The following is a 24,598-nucleotide window of genomic DNA, read 5'->3' on the forward strand; positions in this document are numbered from 1 at the left end:
TTAATCCACTTATTATTATTTTTATCCTATACAACCCACTTAAATTTTGAAACTCCAAGAATCCGTTAATTAGCCTCTCAACTTACAACTATTTTTAAATATTGTCAGATATTTATTTTTCAAATATCACTTAAATATAAAATATTTTTAATTTTAAATCTTCAACTTGTTTATCTAATCATTACAACTTTTTCAATCTCTCAAACCAAATATAAAAAATAATACTAATTTTTCAAATTTATAAATAAAAATTATATTGAAAAATTATATTCAAGCAATTTTTTAATTTTATAATATTTTAATTTAATTTTTTCTCTCTTTTCGCTTGAAACACAATAACATATTTTAAATTAAATCATTTCACTACTATTCACAGATATACTTATGAGATATTTGAAATATCCAAACAGGCCCTTAATTAGACCTCAGTAGTGTGAAATAAAAGCTGGGGATTTGGATTCTTCTAGATTATGAAGAGAAATGTTAGATCTATAAAATGATTTTATAAAAATAGACTTATAAATTGACATGACTTGATATGGTTTCAGATCTATTTTACGGTAAAATAAAGTTTACAATATGAAATATACCATGTCAAACTTTGTTTTACAATCTGATATATTGTATTAAATCATATCAATTTATGAGTTTATTTTTGTGAGATTTATGAAGAATTTTTTTATGATAAATATAAAATATAAATATATATTATTATTAAAATTAAAAAAAAACCAATAAAAGCAAATACTAAAAATACCCGCAGCGGCAGGCTTTGAGATCTCTCTCTCGTATGTGCGCCCGTGAGAGGCATTTAGAAGCAAAATTAGCTTTAGTTTCAACTGTTTCTCATGGTCAAAATAGTGGAATAAGAGAGGCTCACCCCACCCCCCCCCGCATAAATTGAAACATGTCTCAGCCTTGTTCTAAAGTTGTCAAGCTCAGCCTCAGGAAGAGAATTCAATGTCGCATGTTGATCCTCCGGCGATGGTTCCAGCGAGTTTTGGACCGTCTTCTCATCTGCTCCCTGGGGAAACCAATCCGGTACCGCATGTTACCACATGCCACCATGACGTCTCCGTCGCTGGGCGGCACCCCGGTGGGGAATTTTACGCCGGAGCAGCAAGTGACGCCGGCGCCGCCGGTGTGCCATAACCGCGACGTGGAAAGTTCTTCGGATTTAGTTTCCTTGAAGATCAGTCTCTTGGGTGATAGCCAAATTGGAAAGACTAGTTTTCTGGTTTGTATATTACCCTTTTCATCATAATTACAACATGCACGTACGTACGGACGTATATATGTATATCTGTATGCATTCTTTTGGGTTTCTGTATATATATATATATAATATATATAATGTGGTTCTGATCTTTGTTTTTTGATCCATTGATTCTTCATCTCTCTGTACATCTGAAATTTCGTTTCTTTCGATTTTCTTGGTTTGAAGGTGAAGTATGTAGGGAATGAGAAAGAACAGGAAGCTTTGCAGAAGAAAGAATTAAATTTGATGTATAAAACATTATTGGTTGGAGGTGCACGTATTTCCTATTCTATTTGGGAAGTTGGAGGTATTCTACTTTTTTCTTATATATTTTTTCTCTCTTTTAATTTCCTTGACGTCAATGACCTGTGTTCTTATATATGTTTCGTTTCCTTGGGCTGCATTTGGCTGCCCAGAGAAAATAGAATCCAAACTGCCCTTTGTTTTTTTAGGAAATTATAAAGAATTTAAAACTTTCCTGTGATGTTCATCGCTCAAAATTTGAATTAAAAATATTTAATGATTAAATAAGATAATATAACATGATAATGATTGTAAAACAAATGAGGATCAGACCCATTAATTAATTAATTTAAAAGGAAAATCATTAAATTGGTCGCAGGTGGTAACAAATCTTGGGATCACATTCCTGCTGCTTGCAAGGACTCTGTTGCAATTTTGTTCATGTTTGATCTGACAAGTCGATGTACGCTAAATGGGTGAGCTTTTAATCTTTTTGCATTTATGAAATCATGTAATTAAAAGAAAATTTGTGTTGATGGGTAGAGTTTCTTAAGCTTTTGAATTTACTGAAAAATGGAGAAAATTAAAAAATTAATGATCCTTTCTGAAACGTGGGGGTTTTCTGTGACTGCGCGCAGAGTCCTAAGGTGGCATCAAGAAGCAATAAAATGGAATCAAGTATGTGTATGACTAGCTCCTACAATTTTTTTAAAGAAAAACAAAATATCACAATTTCTTTATTAGTATTTTGGATCCACAATAGGGTTATACACAAACCTATCTGGCCATGTTTCGCTTGTTCTCAGATAATCATGTGTTATTTCTTCTTAATTTGTTTGATTCTTTTGCAGACGGCAATTCCTGTTTTGATTGGAACAAAGTTCGATGACTTTATCCAGCTTCCCATAGATTTGCAATGGACGATCTCAAGTGAGGTAAATATAACTTTCAAGTATAAGTTAGGATTGTTCGGATACAAAAATATTTTTCATCTATTTTATCTCATAATTATAATTTTTTTAAATTTTTATATAAAATATAATAAAAATTTAAAATTTTTAAATTTCAAAACAATAATAATATTAAAAAATAATATTCTAATAATATCTTATTTAACTAATATAAAATCATCTCTTCTCATTTAATAATTGTAATAGAATGAGATGATTTTAGATAAAAGATAAAAGTTAAAAAAAATATTATTTTTTATATTATTATTATTTTAAAATTTTAAAATTTTAAAAAATTAAATTATTTATTATATTTTATATAAAAATTTAAAAAAATTATAATAATAAAATACTTTTTAATCCAAACGAAGTCTATAAAAGTTCATGATACGTGAATCATCATCCATCGTAAACAATTAAAACCGGTTTGTTTTACCAAAAATATTCTCTAGTACGTAGTTTTGTGGGATTTGAATGGTCTTGATTGCGAGAGGGCAGGGAAGATGAAGATAAATAAAGAGCTAGAAAAAGGACAGACCAGTCAGAAATGGATAAGGATGGAGAAGACTGTGTGCATTACTGAGGGGTCAAGAAAGGGATAAGAATGATGTTGCATCTTTCTGCTTGAAACCCTATTTTTAAAGAAAAGAGACAATAATTGAACAGTAACCAACCACCCATGTTTTAAGGATACTTTTGGGCTCCATCCATGTTTTAAGTATTAACCAACCAAACCAACAACTCACTCCAAGGATTCTCCTCTACCATCTAACCATTTAATTAATAACCCATTTGAAGAAGTCACCTTATAGAGCCCAACCACTCCATAATTTTCAGTGATTGCATAGCATCTCCAACTACCTCTTTTAAAGGATCATTCATGGGCACTCACAAAGTAACCAACTTATCCAATTTTATTTAAAAGTTCATTCAAGTTCTTTTTAATTCCTTGTTTGGATTTAATTACTCAATTTCATATATAAATATATATATATATATATATCTGAAATTTTTTTTTTACATCACATTGCTATCTCACTATATAAAATATGTATATTTATTACTATTAAATAATTTTTTATTAGATTATTTTTTATTATCTAATAGTAATAAATATGTCACATCTTAAATAGTCGAATGAAAGTAAGATGAGAATGCAGTGTATAACATTACTATATATGAATAATGATAGTTACAATCGTGAGTGTACAAACGTCAATTAATCACTCTGAAAAAAAGTGAATAAATATGAGATCTATATGAAAAAAATTATTTTTTTAATAATAGATCACACTCTTTTTTAAAGTAATTGCACGATACTTGTATACTCTACGATTATATATAACATTACTCACTATATATATATGTGTATGACATTTAATACACATGGGAGATTTTATTATTCTAAAATCTTATACTAACGTCATTAAATACAGTAAAGCCACCTAATTTGGTCAGGCAATTGGTAAAACCTACCATATATATAATGATCTCAAAATTGTAACTTGGTTGATGATTTGTGACAGGCAAGAGCAATAGCAAAGGCCCTAAATGCGACCCTCTTCTTTTCAAGTGCAACCTACAACATCAATGTCAATAAGGTCTTCAAATTCATCACTGCAAAGCTCTTTGACCTTCCATGGACAGTGGAGCGTAATCTAACTATGGGAGAGCCCCTGATTGATTTTTAGAGGATTAATCTGTACATAGCAAAATCTTCCAAATACAAAAGAAAGAGAGTGACCAAAGTCGGAAAATTGCCGGAGTTGCCATCAGTACTAAATCTAGTCTGGCCTGTTGCTTTGCTTGCATATATGCCATGGAGAGAGGCTGCGGCGGGGGGATCGAATAGATCAGCCTTCATCTCTAACCATAAATAATATGTTTAGTTCAAGTCAGCAATTGTATAAAGATAAAGCTTTTTCCTTTTTTCTAGCTTTTTTCTTTCCGAAGATAGATTATTTTCTAACAACGAGGCTTTTCCTTGACCTGCAACCTTTCATGCGCACTCATCAGGTTATTTAGGATTTAGAGTACTATTACAGACATAAACAGATATATTATATAAAAGTAAACGTATAAATTGATTAAATTTTATGATATCTGTTAGATTTATTTTATAATAAAAATAGTTTTACACTCTGATGCATCATATCAAATCATGTCAGTTTGTAGGTTTATTTTTGTATAATTTTTTGTGACTAAAATATTTCTTAAAGCACTAAACACACTGCTAACCTCTAATGTGAAAGCCCGCCACATCAAATGGTACAAAAAATAATATATATATATGAAATGAATCTCACAAAAGTGTCATATTTACACACCAACACCGACTTGTAATTAACAGAACTTTTAAATACATGAATTCAAGTAACTATACTGATATTCTCCATCAATTAACTCACAATACTCAAGGAGAAAGGATTCCAATCAAGACATATCACATCATTCCTACAATCATGCATACACCTTTTTTCTAAGGAAAAGAAAGAAATACATTCAATCATGCACTTTTATTAAATGATTGGCCCCGTCACTTGAAAAGCGTGAAAAGTCCCATGTTTGAAGTTGCAAGAATTCCGAAATAAATGGAAAACCATTAATCTTTTGTCAAGGGATAACGATTAAACATATATGGACGAGTCTTTGGGCGCTACAGTTATACCAAGACTCTTTGAGGAACCGGAATTAGCAATTAAGTCACTTACCATCAGCCGAGATAGTTTCAAAATGCATATAGCATACGCTTCTGTAACAGGATCTTCATTTTCTAATACAGAATAGCCAACCATGAAGAATTAATTACGTACGTAAGATCATAAAAAAGTAAAAAAAAAAAATGCATAATGAAGACTTCTTACTTATTAAAGGAAAATACACAAAACTAATAGCCTCAACTATATTTACTCGATTCTGCTAGATACAAGCATTTTAGTATACCAAACGCGCATCGAACATGATGTGGAAATGTTTAGTTTTTTTTATTAAAAAGATAAAAAAGAAAGAGAAAAAGCAGAAGGTGAAAATGAAAGAAGAAGAGATTGACTGTATCGTTCTTCGTCTCCCCTTTGCTGCCCATTTTCACCATTTATGATCTTCCTCCCCTTCACCATTTAGCAAAAAAGTAGAGGTGCCTGCGGTCGTTAAATATGGAGCCAGCCCCCCTTCCTTCACTCTACAGTCCACACACAACTAACTCCTAGTCCTCTGTTTCCTCCCTCTTTCTCTCGCGTTCTACAAGACAACGGTGCGTTTTACTGTCTAGTCCTGCTTCTGGTCCACAAACCACTCGTTCTTCTGAATTTTACAGTGGGGTGGGAAAGAGACCCCAATTAGTTGGGTTTAAGAAACCGGAAAAAGTATATGACAGACTTTGAAGGGAGACTAGCTTTTTTTGCAAAGTGGGAAATTCATGGCCACATTCTCTCGTCTCCTCTTATCTTCTCTCTTCATCATCGTCTTTCTTTTGGGAATTTAAGAACATAGTCAAAATCTAGAAAGAAAGAAAAAAAGTTCTCGACTTTAGGAGGTCATAGCAGAGAAAAAAAAAAAGTTAGCTAAGCCTAACATCGACGGATTTTTACAAAGAAGGGCCTCGTGCTTTCGTCAAAATCTGGAAAGAAAAAAAAAGTTCTCAACTTCGAGAGGTCATAGAGGAGAAAAAAAATTCGCTAAGCCTAGCATTTAAGGATTTTTTTATTCGTGTGTGTACATCAGAAAGATCATGTAGAAAATTACTTTACTTCTGAATTGGATGTATTAGAAATAGAAAAATTTGGTACCAACCCGAATAGAGGCGACATTTTTACACTCGTGATAAGGTCAGAACGAAACAGAAATAGAATGTCATGTCAGAGGCTTTCAAAGGTCATATCATATCATATCAGAATACAAAACATATTTAGAACACAACATAATCAGATCATAGTCATATAATTATGCAAAAATTTTTATATTTGCTCATTTTTGCACAGTTCAGAAACAGAATGTAAAAAATAACTCATATCTATACCAATCATGACAGAAAATACTTTCTCTTCTAAATTGAGATTTCATGCGAATACAGATAAAATGATTGAGGTCGTTTTCAAGTTTTTCTTTTCATAACAAAACATGCACATCTCTCATAAAATCAAACTTGGTTCAGTCATTTTAGACAAAGTCTAGTATAGAAATTCCACTTACCTGAACTTTTTAATTTTTCAAAATTTTTTCACAACAATATCAAACGATTATTAATCTTCACCTATAAAATAATCACGTAACTTCCGTAAGTTTTCAATTGAACACGTATTTCGATACTTAAACCTGAAATACTAAAGTAACCTATTTTCCTAAAATTCTAAAATTCTCGTAACCTTAAAATATCTCCACTTCCTAAATTCATCAATATCCACTTAATTCTTCAACTATTAAACTCCAGATTATTTCAGTAAAATAAAGTATACGGCTAACATATTTACTCAATTAAACTTAAGTCCATGAAAAATAGATCTCTCCTAATTATTCACTTAACAAACAATATTTCCAACTCATGACAAGTCTATTGAAAAGAAATAGGCCCAAACCAACACCATATATTATAGGTGTTTTGTAACAAATGTAATTGGACTCACCATCCAGCCACTGAGCCAAAACCCATTAGAGATAAAATAAAACAATTCATACATATTAAAAAAAAGGAAAAAAAGAAAAAAAAAACCCTTAGAATCTTTCATTGAAAGTAGGGGTGTCAAATTGTGTTAACGGGTAGTGTTCGTGTCGTGTCAAGATATGTACATTACACTTAATAGGTCAACACGAACACGACCCATTAAGGATTTCGTATCAAAATTCTAAATCCGAACACAACACGGTAAGATAACAGGTTGACACGACACGACTCGTTAATGAATAAGAAATAAATTGACACGACGCGACACTACACGACCTGTTCCGTTTTAACCCGTTTACGTTAATGGGTTGAACAGACACGACACGACACGACCCGTTTGACTTAATTAATTTTATATAAATATTTAAATATAAATAATATCTATAAAAAGTAAAAAACTAACTACAAGTTTAAAATTACAATCCAAACAAATATGATCCACACAATTTGTAATAATATTCATTATTAAAATTATGACCTAAATATAATAAACAAAACATAGAATATAAATATATTAATGTTACAATTCCAAATATAATAAAAAATTAAAAACACAGATCTAAACAAATTTAGAACTTGAAGAAGGAAGTAGAGCCTCCTTGCCCTTTAGGTCTAAGAGTATAAAAGTAAATTTAATTTTCTTAACGGGTTATAACGGGTTGACCCGTTAAGCAATTGTGTCTTAACGGGTCAACTCGTTTTGACCCGAACCCGTTAAGGCTAAACCTTAACTCTCTTTTATCGTGTCGTGTTCGTATTGAGTTAACGGGTCGTGTCACATATTACCACCTCTAATTGAAAGCTGCACGTGATCTTAAGGGTATTACTGTAAAGATAAATAATTAGTGGTTATGAATCAAATATTTCAAAAGTTAGAAAAGACACAAATTCCAGAGAAACTACATATGGTGAGGGAGGAGGGACCGTGCGGTAACTGACCGAGAGAAAAAGGGAGAACTGTGCAATAAGAGACCTATTGGCCAGACAGAAGTTAAGTCCATGACAACTTCCCTCATGGGTGACGGTGCAGTTCTGAGTGGGAGAGAGAAAGTTGAGAGAGAAAGAGAGACAAAGAGTGAGAATACGGAAGAAGACATAAGGGCTTATAGCGGTGTAATTGCGATTGACTTGGCAGTGTCTCACGACAAGGGTTGTCGTGCGGTGCAACCTTGGTGGTTGAGAAGTGGAGAATCTAGGGTGGCTTAGAGCGGTTCCTATGGCAGTATGGCTCTCAGCCTTCTCGTTGCACTGTTGTGCAATGGGTGAAGGATGCAGCATGGTGGCTGAAGCCGGCAGTGGTGCTTAGTGCATTGGGTGTTCTATTTTTGGTAAGGGGAAACAGGGCTTTCGTGCATCGGTTGGGGCCGTGTACGGTAGCTTCCATTTGGTGTTGGGTGAGGGTGGTTGGGCACGACTGGGGTGGTGAACGTGGGGTTGAGGAAAAAGAATGGGCAATTGCAGTGTTAGTTTAGGGGTTTAATGGAGGAACTCCTTGTGCAACTACACATATATGCCATAAATATATATGTGGTACTCTAGGGCAGAGAAAGAAATTTGTTGTGTGATCTTGTGTTTGAGAGGAAGGAAAAGTGTGCATGAATGTATGTGTGTGTGTGTATGTAGTGCTACTATGAACCCTAGCGGAAGGAGACGTGCATGGTGAGGAGTTTATAAAAAAAACAGCAGGTTGGGTCTCCCGATTTAGAGCAAATGGGTGTGGGTCTTGGGGTGATCAGGTAGGTTTCATTTCAAATATTTGGGCCCAAGTCTTGGGTAGCGTATGAATCTAACAAATGGGTTGGGCGGTTAGAGAAATTCAAAATAATCTCATTAGTTTGTCCGTATTTTTATGGATTGTGCATTTAATAAATAAATATGGGTTAATTTCCAAATAAATAGATTTCACTTGGTCCATTAAATGATTTTAATATAATTATCAAGCCCAATGAAAAATCATATTCCGCCAAAAGAAATTTTGGATCAGTAGCCTATTTAAAAAATTCTTGTAAAAAATCAAGTGAGCTTCCCACACATATTAACCTTAAAAAAATTTATAGAACATGACATGACCTGGTTTGGTGCTAGGCCTGGGTGTTGAAAAGTTACTAGGTGCAGCCCTTGAATATTAGCACCCACTTTCCTAGTTTGCAAGCAAGTTATACAGTGGAAACCATACTTTTAGTTCATGAAAATAGGGGATAGAGATGATCTTCATTTTGGTTTTTTTCCATCAATCTCCAAGTTTAGTTCTTGACTTCTTTATCATACATTATTTGTTATAGCTTCACTTTTGTTCATCTCACACAACGCCTTTAATTTAGTGGGACAGTGGTGGTGTCTCTTGTGTAGTTGCAGTTATGGGTTTGTTGTTAATTTTTTTAGTTATTAGTGCAACCTATTATTTTGGGTAAGGGACCCACGAGTCTTGAAGTTTGTTACCTTTTTATTTATTTAATTATCTTTTGATTAATGAGAAAAAAGGCAGTGAAATTTCTTGCCACTTTTTGTCTTGGACTAGAACTTCCTTGAAGTGGTTAACTTCATATTTCCAGTACTTGAGAGACGTTACAATGGTATACGAGCTAGGTTGGGCACATGACAAAAGGTACTGGAACTCATTACTCATAATTAGTTGATGCCGTAGCTACGGTTAAACAAGCACGAGAGGTTTACCGGTAGAATCAGGAGTCATTGCAGTGAGCAGTGGATGGCTTTGCTCAACAACTGCAGACAATGGTGATGAGTGTGGATGCACTTGTTAAAAGCCAAGGCAAAAAAGGTGAAGATGTAGGGAATTATTTGGGATCACAAGTGGCCAACCCCTTTTATGATGATCATGGGGTATCCAAACTCCTGCTATCCGTTTGGATTTCCCTAGGTTTGATGGTGAGGATCCACCAAGGTGGGTCTACCAGGCCAAGGGTGGTGGGTCTACTAGGCTAGCATAGGGTCTTACTGGCTTCCTTCCATGTGGAAAGAAAGACACTTAATTGGTTTCAAGATATAGAGGGATATCTAGCTAGTAAGGCCTTGTGATGTCATTATACAGTAGGTTCGGCTCAACAACCTATGATGACCCTATGGAAGCCGTGATGAAGCTTAGGCAGACCACTACAGTTGAAGCCTAAAACTCAATTTTAAATCTTATCAAGTTAGTTAAGGGGCCTTCTTGAGCCATATAAGCTTAGCTGTTTCTTAACAGGTTTGAGAGAGGACATACAGTTCATGGTAAGGATGCTTAATCCCCAAACTCTCATAGCTACTTTCGGTATAGTTAAAATGCAAGAAGAGAATGTTGTTGCCTTTAGGAGATCTACCAGATTGGGACCAGGCCTAACGCGACTCCCAATCAGTTTACCAACCCAAGAAACAGAGACAATATTCCTGTACAAAGACTAACACTTGTGCAGATGAAGGAATGAAGGGATAAAGGCCTATGCTATAATTGTGATGAAAAGTGGAGACCAGGACACAAATGCAAGGTAGCTAGATTATTCATTATAGAATGTGATGATTCTAGCGATGATGAGAATGTAAGGCGTGGAAAGAAAACCAGGGTGGAAAAAGGTGAAGGAAGTAAGGCTGCAGCAAAATCTGAAATCGCAAAAGTTGAACCAAGGATATCCATACATGCACTAGTGGGTTCCCTTAATCCAACAAATATGAGACTTATGGGAAAAATACAGGGATGCAGAGTGGTGATTTTGATTAATACAGGAAGTACTCATAACTTCCTGGATCCATCAATTACTAAAAGAACCAGATTACGAACGGAACCTACCAAGGGTTAGCAGTGAAGGTGGCGAATGGTGACACACTTCTAGCCAAGGCAGATGTGAAATGGTGGAATTACACATGCATGGTAATTAATTTACTACAGATTTTTACATTTTAACTCTGGGGGGTTGTGATGTAGTCTTAGGGATCCAATGGCTTAGTACATTGGGACCTATTCTTTGGAATTTCTCCAAACTGTTGATGGGATTCCAGGTAAGGAACCATTCGGAATGACACCCTCGAGCAATCATTGATAGAAGGGGAGAACTTGAGCCCAACCTACAGAGCCTAGTGGATGATTGTAAAGAAATCTTTGAGGAACCAAAAGACTTACCTTCCCTAAGAGCTCAAGATCACCACATTAACCTACTGTCAGATACCTAACCAGTATGCTTGATAGGTACCCATATTTCCAAAAAAATGAAATAGAAAAACTAGTTCAAGACATGTTATCTTCAGGAATTATAAGATCTAGCCAAAGCCCATTTTCCTCACCCGTTCTTTTGGTTAGAAAACAAGACGAAAGTTGGAGATTATGTGTGGACTACCAAACCTTGAACAAAGAGACCATTAAGGTTAAATTTCTCAGTCCTATGGTAGATGAACTTCATGGAGCAACCATTTTTAGCAAACTAGACCTAAGGTCAGGATATCATCAAATTAGGGTTAATCCTCAAGATATTCAAAAAACAGCCTTTAGGACATCCGAGAGTCACTATGAATTCTTGATGATGCCCTTTGGACTCACCAATGCACCCTATACCTTCCAAAGTCTGATAAACGGCATCTTCAAGCAATATTTAAGGAAGTTTATCCTAATTTTCTTCGATGACATCCTTATCTATAGTAAAAACCTTGATGAACACATTCAACATGTCATAATTGTCTTGCAAATTCTACAATAGCAGCAACTCTTTGCACAAAAATCAAAATGCAGCTTTGGATGCTCTGGAATAGAGACCTTGGCCACTGATTTCTAAGGAAGGAGTTAGAGCTGATTCTAAAAACATTGAGTCTATGTTGAGTTTGACATTCCCCAAGAATATTAAATCATTAAGAGGGTTCCTAGGTTTAACAAGATATTACAAAAAACTTATTAAAGACTATGGTATGATAGTAGCCTCATTGACTGCCTTACTCAAGAAAAGTTCATTTTCCTGGACAGAAATAACTAAAGAAGCCTTCCAAAAATTAAAGCAAGTTGTTCCTAACCCCCTGTATTGGTTTTACCTAACTTTACTAAACCTTTTACTATGGGGTGGGGGTTGTACTCATGCAACATGGAAGGCTAATCACATTCATGAGCTAGGCAATTCAGGGAAAGGCACTCCAGCTCTTCACTTACGAAAATGAATTGATGGCACTAGTTTTAGTAGTCAAGAAATTGAGGCCTTATGTGTTGAGACAGACCTTCAAGGTGCAGACTGATCACCAAAGCCTCAAGTACTTTCTTGAACAAAAGGTGGGAACTCTATTCTAGCAAATGTGGCTAACTAAACTATTGGGATATGAATTTTCGGTGGAGTACAAGAAAGGCATGAAAAATGTTGTGGCTAATGCATTATTTAGGAGGGAAGAAGAAACTCAGGCAAAATTGTTGGCAATCTCGATACCTAGTACCGGCTGGTTGGAATCACTCAAGGCAAGCTATGAGTTTGATCCTAAAATTAAGAGACTTATGAAGGCATATGACAAAGGGGAATTGAATTCCCAAAAGTATCGCAAAAACAAGGGGTTGTTATTCTACAAAAAAAGGCTATACATTGGAGCTTCTTCAGTAGTGCAAGACCACACAATGCAGTTAGTTGACAGTAGTCTATTGGCAGGGCACCCAGGGTTACATAAAACTCTCCACATAGCCCGATCATAACTTTATTGGAAAGGGATGAAATGGTGTATTAAAAAACTTATCAAGGAATGTGATACATGTTAGAAGACTAAGATAGAGAATATACATCCACATCTAGTTGGCCTCTTTCAACCCCTGCCAATATCCTAACAAGTTTGGACTGACATATCTATGAATTTTATTGAAGGATTACCAAATTCAAATGGCTATAGTATTATCATGGTGGGGTAGATAGACTTTCTAAATATGCCCATTTTATTCCTATTACTCATCCCTATAATGTAGTGAAGACTACTAAGATTTTTATAGCCAATATTTTCAAATTGCATGGCATGCTTAGCTCTATTGTGTCTGACAGAGACCCAACCTTCACAATCAACTTTTGGAATGAGCTTTCCAAGCTACAAGGGATTGAACTTAAGCTTAGATCATCCTATCGCCCACAAACAGATGGGCAGATTGAGATTGTAAATAAGTGCATGAAACAGTACCTAAAATGCTATGTGGGAGATCGATCCAAGGAGTGGATGAAGTGGTTACCCTTGGCTGAGTGGTGCTACAACACAAATATCCATTTCTCTACCAAATTTACACCATTTGAAATTGTTTATGGGTATTCACACCCAAAATTACTACCTTATACTTTTGGTACATCTTCGGTATAAGAAGTGGACGATGAATTGAGGACTCGGGATCACGTCCTTAGCATCTTGAAAAGTAACCTACAAATTGCACAATAAATGATGAAGAAATTTGCTAATCTAAAAAGAACAGAGAGGAAAGTTGAGGTGGGGGACTGAGTGTACTTGAAGCTCCAGCCTTACAAGCAACATTCGATTGTGCAAAGACGGAATCTAAAGCTTTTCCCAAGGTTTTACGGGCCACACCAGGTTATTGAAAAGATTGGCACCATGGCATACCGATTGGAGCTACCACCTACCTTAGCTATCGACCTCGTTTTCAATGTATCGTGCCTGAAGAGAAAGTTGGGTAGCCGAAACCACTTGTTGTTGAGTCTGTTGGAGTTTAATGTGGAGGGACTTATACGAGTAGAGCTAGAGGAAATTTTGAACTGATGCATGAAGAAGAAGAAGAAGAAGAACAGGGTTGTGACTAAGTTTTGGTCAAATGGAAGGAATTAAAGCACGAAGAGGCAACGTGGGCAGAGTTTTAAGAAATTGAAAAAAAGACTTCCCAGATCTTGAGGGCAAGGTCTTCTGATGGGGAGGGGAATGTTAAGTGCTTTAGAGGCTGTGGGCCTCGGTATCGTAGTGGGGCCTCTGATGGGTGCAGCCTGAGTTGTATCTATTGGCATGGTGGTCCGTTAAATATGGAGTCCAATAATTTGTTAAATGGTGGTTTACCTAGTCAATTACGTGGGTTCGTAGGTACTATTTACGTGGGTCAGTAGTGGTGTCCCTTGTCTAATTGCTTTGTTGTTAATTTGTTTAGTTATTAGTGCAGCCTATTATTTTGGGTAATGGACCCACGAGTCCTGAAGTTTTTTGTCTTGGAGGAGAACTCCCTCGAAGTGGTGTAACTTCATTTTTCCAATACTTGATAGGCGTTACAAATACTTGAAAAATTGACAAAAGGGAAAGCAAATAAAGGATTTAGTTCCTAAAAATGATTACTTGGATGACATCCTCAGCATGGTCATTGCATCGATGGCCTTTGATTGACGGTGCTCCCCCTCTGGCGTACCCCATGGGCTCTCTCTCTTCAGCACCGGCCTCGTCTCGCTCATTTTTTTGCCCCTTGTTGTGCTGAAAGAGATAATGGTAGGCAGTTTTTGTCTTCAAGCCTTTACCTGAGATGACAATGTTTTCTACTTTGCACGTACATTGTTTTGTCATCTTTTGTTTTGTTTTTATGGTTTCATGGGCTTAAAACAAGATTTTCCAGATTCTCTAATTCAATTGATTCTCTATGCTGGCAGCCTATACTCGAGATTTTGGGCCTATAATCAACTCAAATTAAATCCAACATGTATGAATCAATGGGAGTACCGTGAGCGAAAACCAGAAATCAAACCCTATTAACCCTGATCTATAAGGCTCGTGTATGTGACAAAAATCATAAAATAGTAGGGGAAAATAATTTTATACAACCTACCTTATAAATTAAAGCATTACAAAATAATAAAATCTAGTTGGCTCTACCCCTGATTGGAAGGATCCAATGTATTATATACATTATGGGCCTTGATTTGCAATTACGTAGGCAAAGTTTTGAAATATAAATTTAAAAAGAAAGAGAAGAGTGCACAGTGGCCTTTGGCTGCCGAATCAGCCAAATTTGATGTGTGAGATTCATGTAGAATTAGTGGAATGCTTACATGGTGGCCTATGATAGGAGAACGATGTAAAACCTAAGTTTTATAACCTTGATAGCAGCAACTCCTAAAGAATTTTGCAAAGTTCTATCTCACGGGTGTGTGATATAGAGAGACTTTCCATTCCTTATATAAATATAATTACAAAGTGCTCTATACAGAAGGCTAATCAGCAAGCCATCCAGGGGGCCGGGGCCATCCCCCAACCCACTCAAAAACCTCCTACCCAATCACAACAGCAAAACCCAGCGCAAGCTCCACCCAGACCCGCTTATAACAACACTGCTCCTTCGGCCAATTATGATCCTCAGTAGCAACAAGGTGCTCCCAAGCGACCCTAAGACCCAATAGGGCTCACTACCTGCCATTACCCCTATCCATTCCTACCCTATTCTTGCAACAGTACTGGCACAAAAGGATCGATCCTAGCTGATCGTTCGCGAGTTGAATTCGTTCTCTTGCCATGCCTTTCACTTACTTGCTTGAGTCAGACTCAATCACTCTTTTTATTTGGAAGATCATTCATTCTTCACTCACTCGCTCTTACTCGCGGGGAGCGCAGCAACCAAGTTGCATATTATCATATAGAAACAAGCGAAGCGTATCGAATCACATAGATAAGCCCCTACTTGCCAGCGTGCAGATAGATAGGGCGGGTGAAGCACAGTATACGCAACTGGTCTTTCCTAGTAAAGAACATGCAGGATACATTTGACTTGGAAGATTTTATGGAATAGTATTCTATATGTTACAAATTTCTTGGTGCATGATTTGAGGACAATGCATGATTTCTGGAGTGACCTTGTCCTCTGTTTTGGTGTTGCTAGAATTCTGGTGGTGACGTGGATCAGAACAGAGGCCAAGTTTGATATGCAGAGAGGAAGAGAGCTTTTGGAAATGGTTTGGTAAGGATGTCAACAAGTTGGTTCGGTGAGGAGACAAAAGAAGTTTCCAAAGACCCCAAAGCAACTTGTTCACGTACGTAGTGATAGTCAAGTTAACATGCTTCGTACGTCCATGGAGAATCAGATTTATAGTAATATACAAAGCACTGAGGCTGTTACAATGAGCTACCATGGCTTATTTTTTTGCACTCCACGAAATGAGGTTGTTGCCAAGGAAGGTGCAGTAGCCAGAGGTTGAGTGACGAGTTAGAAGGCATTCAGCCTAATCAGCATTGGAGTAGCCATAGAGATCCAAGCTACTATTGGTAAGAATTCGCATACCAAAATGTGTGGTGCCTTGAACATACTAAAGGATTCTTTTAACAAGTTGATAGTGAGCCACAGTTGGTGTTGGGAATAACCGAATATCGAAGACTAATTAGAAGTATTGCAGCAGAAATAAACACAAGAAAAATAATGACAATCACACACAGTACACGAATATTTAAGTGGTTTAGCTCAATGTGAGTCTACGTCCACTAGTGGGGTCGGTATCAGAGCTTTCACTATAAAACAAAGATGGAGTGCATGAGATTTAATACAAAACTTCTTCACTAAGAATTTAACTCTCCCTCACGTCTCTCTCACAAAATTCACTGAAGTGTAAAACACAAAAATGACTGAAGAAGTGAAATATCAAAAGAGGCGACGCTTCCTATTTATAGAAAACCGTGTGGATTCATTGTTGAGAACATTGGCTCGAGCGAACCTAGGGTTTTGGCATTCCATTCAAGCTGACTGTCGAGCGGGTGTCGAGCGAAGTTTCGGACACATACTTCGATATTTTCAGTCGATCACATACTTCGATATTTAAGCCTAAAATATTAGAATAATCTATTTTAAATTCCTCAAACCTAAAATCCTCATACCCTCAAAATAGCATCATTTCCCAAAACCATCGATATCCACTTAATCGAATTCGTACTGAACAAGAATTTAATCGAACAAGTATTATGATAATTACGGAACTTTATAAATACCAATATTAAAATATCTAGAATACCAAGAATGTATTACAAATTGATAGGATACTTTAACTATAAAAAAAAAAAAAATCTTATAAAATACGTCATTGAAAACTCTTCTCTAAAAAAAAAATTTACTTTCTTTAGTTAACAATATTATTAAAAATATCATCTACACAAATATAATATTTTATAGGACTTAAAAATAAAAACCCATTTAACATAAACTCAAATAGACCCCTCATTCGAAAATATGAATCTGGAACATACACTAAGGGTAAACTGGTAATAACACTGAACTATTAGGTTAATAACTTATATATATATATATATATATATATATACACATATAACTCATAAGAACAAAACTAAAGAAACAAAACACACGGACTTGCGGCGGCAGGGACTTACTCCATGGAGACTAAGGCAAGTGTGGAGGAGCACGGCGCGACAGGGCTGGCTGGCGGGACTGTGGGGTGAGGCTGAAGAGTAGGAGTGCGGCAAAGATTCCGACGAGCTAGGCTGAGCACAAGAAGAAGAAGAGAGGGCGAGGTGAGTGAGCGAGAGGCGAAGAGAGCAATGCAAAAAAGGGGAGATGCAGCTAGGGATGTTGGTGGCTTACCTAGAGGTCGAGGTGGCGTGCGGCAGACAGAGGGTGATGGGGAGTCCTCACCGGCAGTTTTTGTGGGTCACCGCAAGGATGAGCTTTTGGTGGAGGGGACAACAGCGGCTTAAGGGGCTGAACTGCTCTATTTTCGGCTACCAAAACAGAGGAAGGCAAAGCTTGGACACAGGGAAGTTGGGCGGCAGCTTCGTATGGCTAAGCACGGTGGTGAGGTTTGGACTGAGTTTCATAGTGGAGAGTGATGACCGAACGGCTTAGGGGTGGCGGTTTACTAGGTGCAAACTGAGCCCTTCAGTTTGGTGTTTTACGGAGACACGATGGCTTGTTGTGTGGTGGTGCGGTTCTGGACTAAGGTTCACAGAAGGGAGTGGATGTTCAGAAGCGTTTGGATGGCTGAGGTGTGAATGAGAGGGCAGCGACACTGAATTTAGGGTTGAGAAAAGCATAACATATATATAGGCTATAAATGGAAAACAGATAAAACCTAAAAAGGAGGAACGGATGGATGTGCATGAAAGAGGAAATATGGCGTGAACCCGAGCGACGTGAACTCTGGAAGCGTTTTCCATGGGCCTGGGCCTGGTAGTGGGATGGTTCTTACAGGTATTGTGGGTAATGCAAAGGCTGATGCAAGAGGCTGAGGAGGAGAGGGTGTAGGTTGCAAAACTTGGTCTTCCCATTCTGAAAAGGTGCCGAAATCCCCCTCAACAGTATTAGTCCCATAAAGATTGGTTGGTTGGGTGTATGGCAGCTGGGATTGATCAAATACCACAAGGTGCAATGTATAGATACAACATGTTGGTGGGTACAGACATTTGTAACCTTTGTGCGTCACACTATATCCAATGAACACACAAGGAACATATTGTGCCAAGAATTCGAAATATTCCATAATCTGGATTTTTACCATAAAGCCGAAGGAAAGGAGAGTCCATGCCAAGTGTGGAAGATGATTGTCTATTTAACACAAAAATGGTAGTGGAGAAACAATATAGATAGAATCAAGGAGGTAGTTTAGCATGGAACACCATGGATAGATATTTACTGAAATCCCTGCTAACTCACCGCCCTCATCACTTTGAAAATTTTTGATATTGGCGTCGAACTGAGATATCACAAACGTGTGGAAGTTTTTAAAAGCAAAGAAAAATTCTGATTTGTGACAAAGAGTAACCAGCCATGGGATATTATCCTCTGTCTTTTAGATTTCTTGGTGCATGATTTGAGGAAAATTGCATGATTTGTGGAGTGACTTTATCCTCTGTTTTGGTGTAGCTAGAATTCTGGTGGTCCATTAATTTTGAAGCAGCGCTATCACTCACCTTCAAACATGGTCGTGGATCAGGACAGATGCCAAATTTGATATGCAGAGGCTGCATGGAAGAGAGCTATAGGCAACAGTTTGTGAGAATGTCAGCGAGTTGGTTCAGTGAGGAGACAAAAAGAGTTTTCATATCACTAAGAGAAATGATACATACAGTTTTAAAATGTGCAAATTTCGTATATTTATTTTAAAACTAATTATTTTCTATGGGATTCACATAATTTTTTTTTTTAATGATGGACTCTATCATATTTAAAAAATAGTGCTCGCACATTTCATATTATATGATTATATATATTATTACTCGTCTTATAGATGAATATCTAATGTTACTGCAAAATATGCATATTATTGTAGGGACTTCAATTCAAGTTTTTGGTTAAAAAGCATCGAGTAATTAAAATTTTCCTTTTGGGGAGGCGGGCCGATAGATTAAGTTGCAACTTGCACGTACGTGTGGGGTACTAGCATTATTTTCAATTTATGTACATGAGCAATTAGCTAGCAGCTTGATGGTTTCTATCTCCATCAGAGCTTTAATGGGGTACCCATTATAGCTCACGTACGGGAAAAATAATGAACTTTGGATGATCTTAATGCCCAAGCTGCATGCATGATTGATTCATGGCGTAGTACGTACCAAACATCATAATATCTTAATCAATCATGACCTTGACATTATCAAATGGTCGTCGTAAAACAATGCATGGCCATTAAACACCAATATTTCTTTGGTTCACTGTCTATCCCGTGTGTTACATTCATGGGACAGTAGTACTACTCTTGTCAGCCATAATGTCTACTTGAATTTGGGTCGATCTTGTCTGAATCTAATTATTAAAAACAGTAATCGTACACATTATAGGTTAATGGATTAGTCAGTCCATTAATGGCGCTTCCTCATATAGTTATGAAGCGGGACATTTAATTTATTGTTTTGAAGAATATATAGTATATATACAAAAATAGCTAGGTAGCCAATATTTGGTTTGTCATCAAATAGATTTTGAAGAAGTTTTGGTATATATGGCTATATATATTGATCATGACTACAAAAAAATTGTTTATTTACAATCAATTAATTTCAGCAAAATGATTATTTGCAGTTAAAATTGATTGTGAAAAATCTTTTAGTTGTAATAAATTGATCACAAAAATTCATTTTTCTTGACTTTTATATTTTTAAAAACTAGTTTTTCCTCTATTGTTAAGCAATATGGATAGATCGATTATGTTCACAAGGTCGAGAGATGCTCCTTTTATGTTATAATTAAAGGAAGAAGTTCCTGACCTCTTATTATTTTCTTGTCAATTGTAAGCCAAATTTGGACCAATTTTTCACGTCATAAATGTACGTAAAATCTCTTGCAATCGATCATAAGTGCGAGTCGCTCACTTATATTGAGGTGAGGTGTTTTTCTCTAGAAAGGCAGAGAAATGCATGATATTCATGATGTTAGCAGTTTCAATTGAAATAATTAAATTTATCTTTTCTAAAAAGTTCAAATTTTTTATAGAAGTGGTGATTTATTATGCATTAATTAGAAGAGGAATTTTTTATTCTTTAAATTATAGTCTAACATGAAATTGTCTTACCAGATCATGATTTTATGGTTTAGCTCTCGTACTTCCAATTCAATATTGCTACTGCTTGCTTATTTTGTGTTGTTAATTACAATGTGTGCGGGATGCTTGCTAGCTAGCTAGTACTACTTGCTGCATGCTGTTCCTTTTTGTAGTTCTGAATTTGCCTCTGGATTGGATACTGCTGTTATTAGCTAGTACTGGTGCGACTATGGACATCCTCTGTGGTGCTATATTGCAGCTAGATGTGCAGAATTCTAGCTGCAAGCTGTGTACGTAGTAGTACTACTGCTGCTTCTTGCTTGGATGCTTTGCATGTGTTGTTTATTTTGCAGGAATATATATGAACATCATGTACAAACACTACTGCTCCTGGCTGTGTACAGCGCGCCATTATTCACTACTCTGTATACTATCATGTGTTGTGATTATTGTTGTTGGTTATTTAATTTGTGGACTGTTGGTCTGTGTAATTGGCCTGTTTCTGTACTATCTTGTTGGTTTATATATATATATATATATATATTATTACAACAAAAAAGATGATTTTGTTTTGAGACGAAATAAAAATCATCTCAAAAAGTAAGATTTAAGAATGAATTTCATATTTCGTGCCAAAAAAACGACGGAAGAACTATACCATTCGATTGCATTCGAACGGTATAGTTAGGGACGAAATATTTTGTCCCTCATAATGAAATCGTTTGTATGTAATATTTTAATGTTTGGACAGTTAAATTTAACCGTTCAAACATAAATTTTGGCACATTAAGTAAAACTATTATAACGGAAAATTATTCTATTGTTCGAACGTACAAATTTCATCGTTCCAATGATGAATCAACATTGTTCGAACTTAATTTGTAGGATTCGACCCGTGATCATATGTTTTCTTTTGGAGAATTATATTTATATTAACTAGTAATTAAAATAAATTTATCAATTAAATAATATGAATAATATAAATCAATAATTAGTTCAAAAAATATAAAATAATACTAATTCATAATTAAATACTGAATTTACAAAGAGCGATACTACTCCCACTGGTGGGAGCTCCCACTGGGGCTCCTGCTAGTAGTTTTGAGATGAGTTTTTATTTTTTTATTTTTTTACATGTATTTTTTTAACACATTTAAATATATTTTAAAAAATAAAAAAAAATCATAATATTATTAAAAAACACTTACTTAATCATTAAGTAATAAAAAAAATCACAGCGGTAAGAATTAGGGGTAGAAACAAGTGGGAAGAGTAGTATTTTCCATTTACAAAATACTAAATATTGTCCATTCTAAAAAATAAATTAAATAAATAAATAAAAGATAGAAAGTACTAAGACCCCAACTCTTTGCACACTTCCTTGACTGTAGCTAAGCGTTCTTCTATCTGTGTCAGTCGAGTACTGATGGTGACCTGAGTTGCAGACATGGCATCAAGTTTCATACGTAACTCAAATAGGCTAGCAGTAATCTTTGTACGAAACTCAGACACAACAGAACGGACCTCCATACGCACTGCATTGATCACCGCTAATGTCTGTCCACAGATCGCTGCACGCACAATCTTGGCTATGTCCTCACGAGTAGCGTTGTGTATTGATGCATCAGCCCGTCTGGATGTCTCAGCAGCCGATACTCCATGATCTTCCTGCTACGCATCTCTCTGAGGATCAACCGAGTCTGGAACATGTCCACGAAGACGCAGTCTCAAGTGTCCCATGCTGCGTGAAAGGGTGGTGCTGTTGATCGGTCCCATCAGCTCCTGTTTACGCTTATCAACATCAGGCACGACACCGGCAAATAGCAGAAATCGGATGATCAGGATCCCGAATGACAGTATATCAGTCGAAATGTACTGGGACTCTAATCGAAACCTATCGAATATATACCCCACTAGGTCGATAGGAATGCCACGAGTGACCCATATCATAAATTTCGTCCGATCAATGCCAACCTTTGTCTTGTGCTATCGAGGGCCAATATTGTTGGTGATTATCAAATTTATGATCTTGAAGAAAGAAGATAGATCTATCTGATTGATGCTCTTCGTCCCATCATATGGAGGAGCATCTGGACCAACAACCAAATCTCTCACCTCATGATCAGCAAGGGCATCGACCTCATCTGTATAAACTGGTGCCTCTTCCTCAGCTGTCTCCACCACAGCTGAAGGATCAGACTCTCTAGGTACCACGTTCGGATATGCATCTAGCAGCCTAGGAATACCGATATACTCAAGGAGTCTGTCCCGTGAAATACAACTAGAACTCCTCGGACAGAGATCCTATATGCCCCTCCGTCATTTGGGTTGGCACCATCAATCTCTCAATAGAACTCAGCAACAATGTCAATATAGGAGACAGTCTCCCATGATTCCTCCTACTCATCTAAGACAGGTCCTCAACCACAATCGTTGAAGACTGATAGCAGGGAATGACCCTCCTAGACAAGACTCTGGAAGTCAGAAAGTTTCACTTGTCGCTCTAGTGAAACAGTCATCTCCCTGCCTGGACTGATATTAGTCTCAGCTGGATTGCATCGCTTACGTCTCGCTCTAGAAGAAGACATTATAATCAACCAGAAATTTACAAATAAAGAGCTTATCAATACAACATTAACGATAAAAATGTAATAAATAACTAATCACTAAATTACATACGAATAGTAATTTAATAAAATGAGACATTGTGAACAATAGAATTTTATAAAAATAATATCACATTATTTAATATTAATTAGATTAATATTAATAGAAATTAAATATTTAACAAAATGTGATAAATTTCTATATTAATTTAATTATAATATAATATATATTCTCGTTAAGAATTAATAGAACTACAATATAGAATAAAAATAATGATTCACTAATATTATTAAATTTAATTATATCGTTCGAACGCCTAAAATAGTGTTCAAACGATATGCAAACTTGTTTGACTCGTATAGTTTGAACGTATAAAACAACGGTTGAACGGGGTACCGTTCAAACGTCCAAAACAACGTTCAAATAGTTAATTAATAAACTTGTTTAGTTCATGCCGTTCAAACGTCCTACCCAGCGTTCGAATGGTACGTTCGAACGATTTACTTTAATACATTTAAATACTATACTAATATATTAACATATTATATTTTAGTTATAGTCTAATTAGATGACACTATATTTGATACTATATATATGTTATATATAGTCTAATGTATTAACATATTATATTTTAGTTATGGTCTAATTAGATGACACTAGATATGATACTATATATAAGTTATATATAGTCTAATATATTAACGTAATATATTTTAGTTATAGCCCAATTAAATGACACTATATATGATACTATATATATGTTATCTATAGTCTAATATAAACATATTATATTTTAGTTATAGTCTAATTAGATGACACTATAGATGCTAGTACTATAGATGACACTATATATGCTAGTACTTTAGATGAGACAATATGTTGATACTATATATATGTTACTTATAATTTAATTAGTATGATATTATATATTCATATATACTTTACTATAATATAATATATAATATGCTCAATTATATATTATAATATGATATTACTATGTTACTAAACTATAATATCATCTAATATGTCTATATATATTATTGTTGTTCTTTTATTTAAATGTATAGTGTAAAAAAAATATTATTAAACATTTACCAAACCGTTCGAACTGTTAATAATAAGTGTTCGAACGTTTATGAACCAGAGCGAGAATGCATCCATTACCGTTCGAACATACTATTTATCCGTTCGAACAGGAAACTTTAGGAGGGAAATTTTTGCACCTTCATTGTTTCACGTTCGAACGGATAGTAAATAACCATTCGAACAGGAAATGTTCTGCAAATACATGATAGAACCTCACAATCTCGCTCTCCTCCCGCTACTCACAGTCTCTCACGAACCAGCGTATTGCGTGGTTATAACTTGTGTGGAAGAGAGTTCGAGAAAACTCAGTGGTACGTGCTGAACAATTGCCTGAGATAGAGAACCACTTGAAGTAAGTTATAACTTTTTCTTAATTTAAATTCGTTCATTTACTTTAAAAAAATTCTAAAAA

At 35.7% G+C, this 24,598-nt stretch overlaps 1 protein-coding gene across 1 annotated transcript; it reads left to right on the forward strand.

Annotated features, from left to right (window-relative positions):
- Positions 1-825: 825 nt before the first annotated feature.
- LOC109011616 (septum-promoting GTP-binding protein 1-like) lies at positions 826-4,551 on the forward strand. Its single transcript, XM_018992895.2, has 6 exons — positions 826-1,237; positions 1,445-1,565; positions 1,881-1,977; positions 2,140-2,179; positions 2,353-2,436; positions 3,978-4,551. The coding sequence occupies exons 1-6, from the start codon at positions 908-910 to the stop codon at positions 4,140-4,142; spliced, it is 837 nt and encodes a 278-aa protein (XP_018848440.1). The 5' UTR covers positions 826-907; the 3' UTR covers positions 4,143-4,551.
- Positions 4,552-24,598: the final 20,047 nt, after the last annotated feature.

Source organism: Juglans regia, chromosome 10 (genome assembly GCF_001411555.2).
Source record: "Juglans regia cultivar Chandler chromosome 10, Walnut 2.0, whole genome shotgun sequence".
NCBI classification, from domain to species: Eukaryota; Viridiplantae; Streptophyta; class Magnoliopsida; order Fagales; family Juglandaceae; genus Juglans; species Juglans regia.

What these genes read in the sequence shown, in the direction of transcription:
- LOC109011616 (XM_018992895.2), top strand. Translation starts at nt 908, where the DNA reads ATGTCTCAGCCTTGTTCTAAAGTTGTCAAGCTCAGCCTCAGGAAGAGA. An exon ending in AGTCGATGTACGCTAAATGG is followed by an intron (nt 1,978 to 2,139) that starts GTGAGCTTTTAA and finishes GACTGCGCGCAG; the next exon opens with AGTCCTAAGGTGGCATCAAG. An exon ending in AATGGACGATCTCAAGTGAG is followed by an intron (nt 2,437 to 3,977) that starts GTAAATATAACT and finishes GATTTGTGACAG; the next exon opens with GCAAGAGCAATAGCAAAGGC.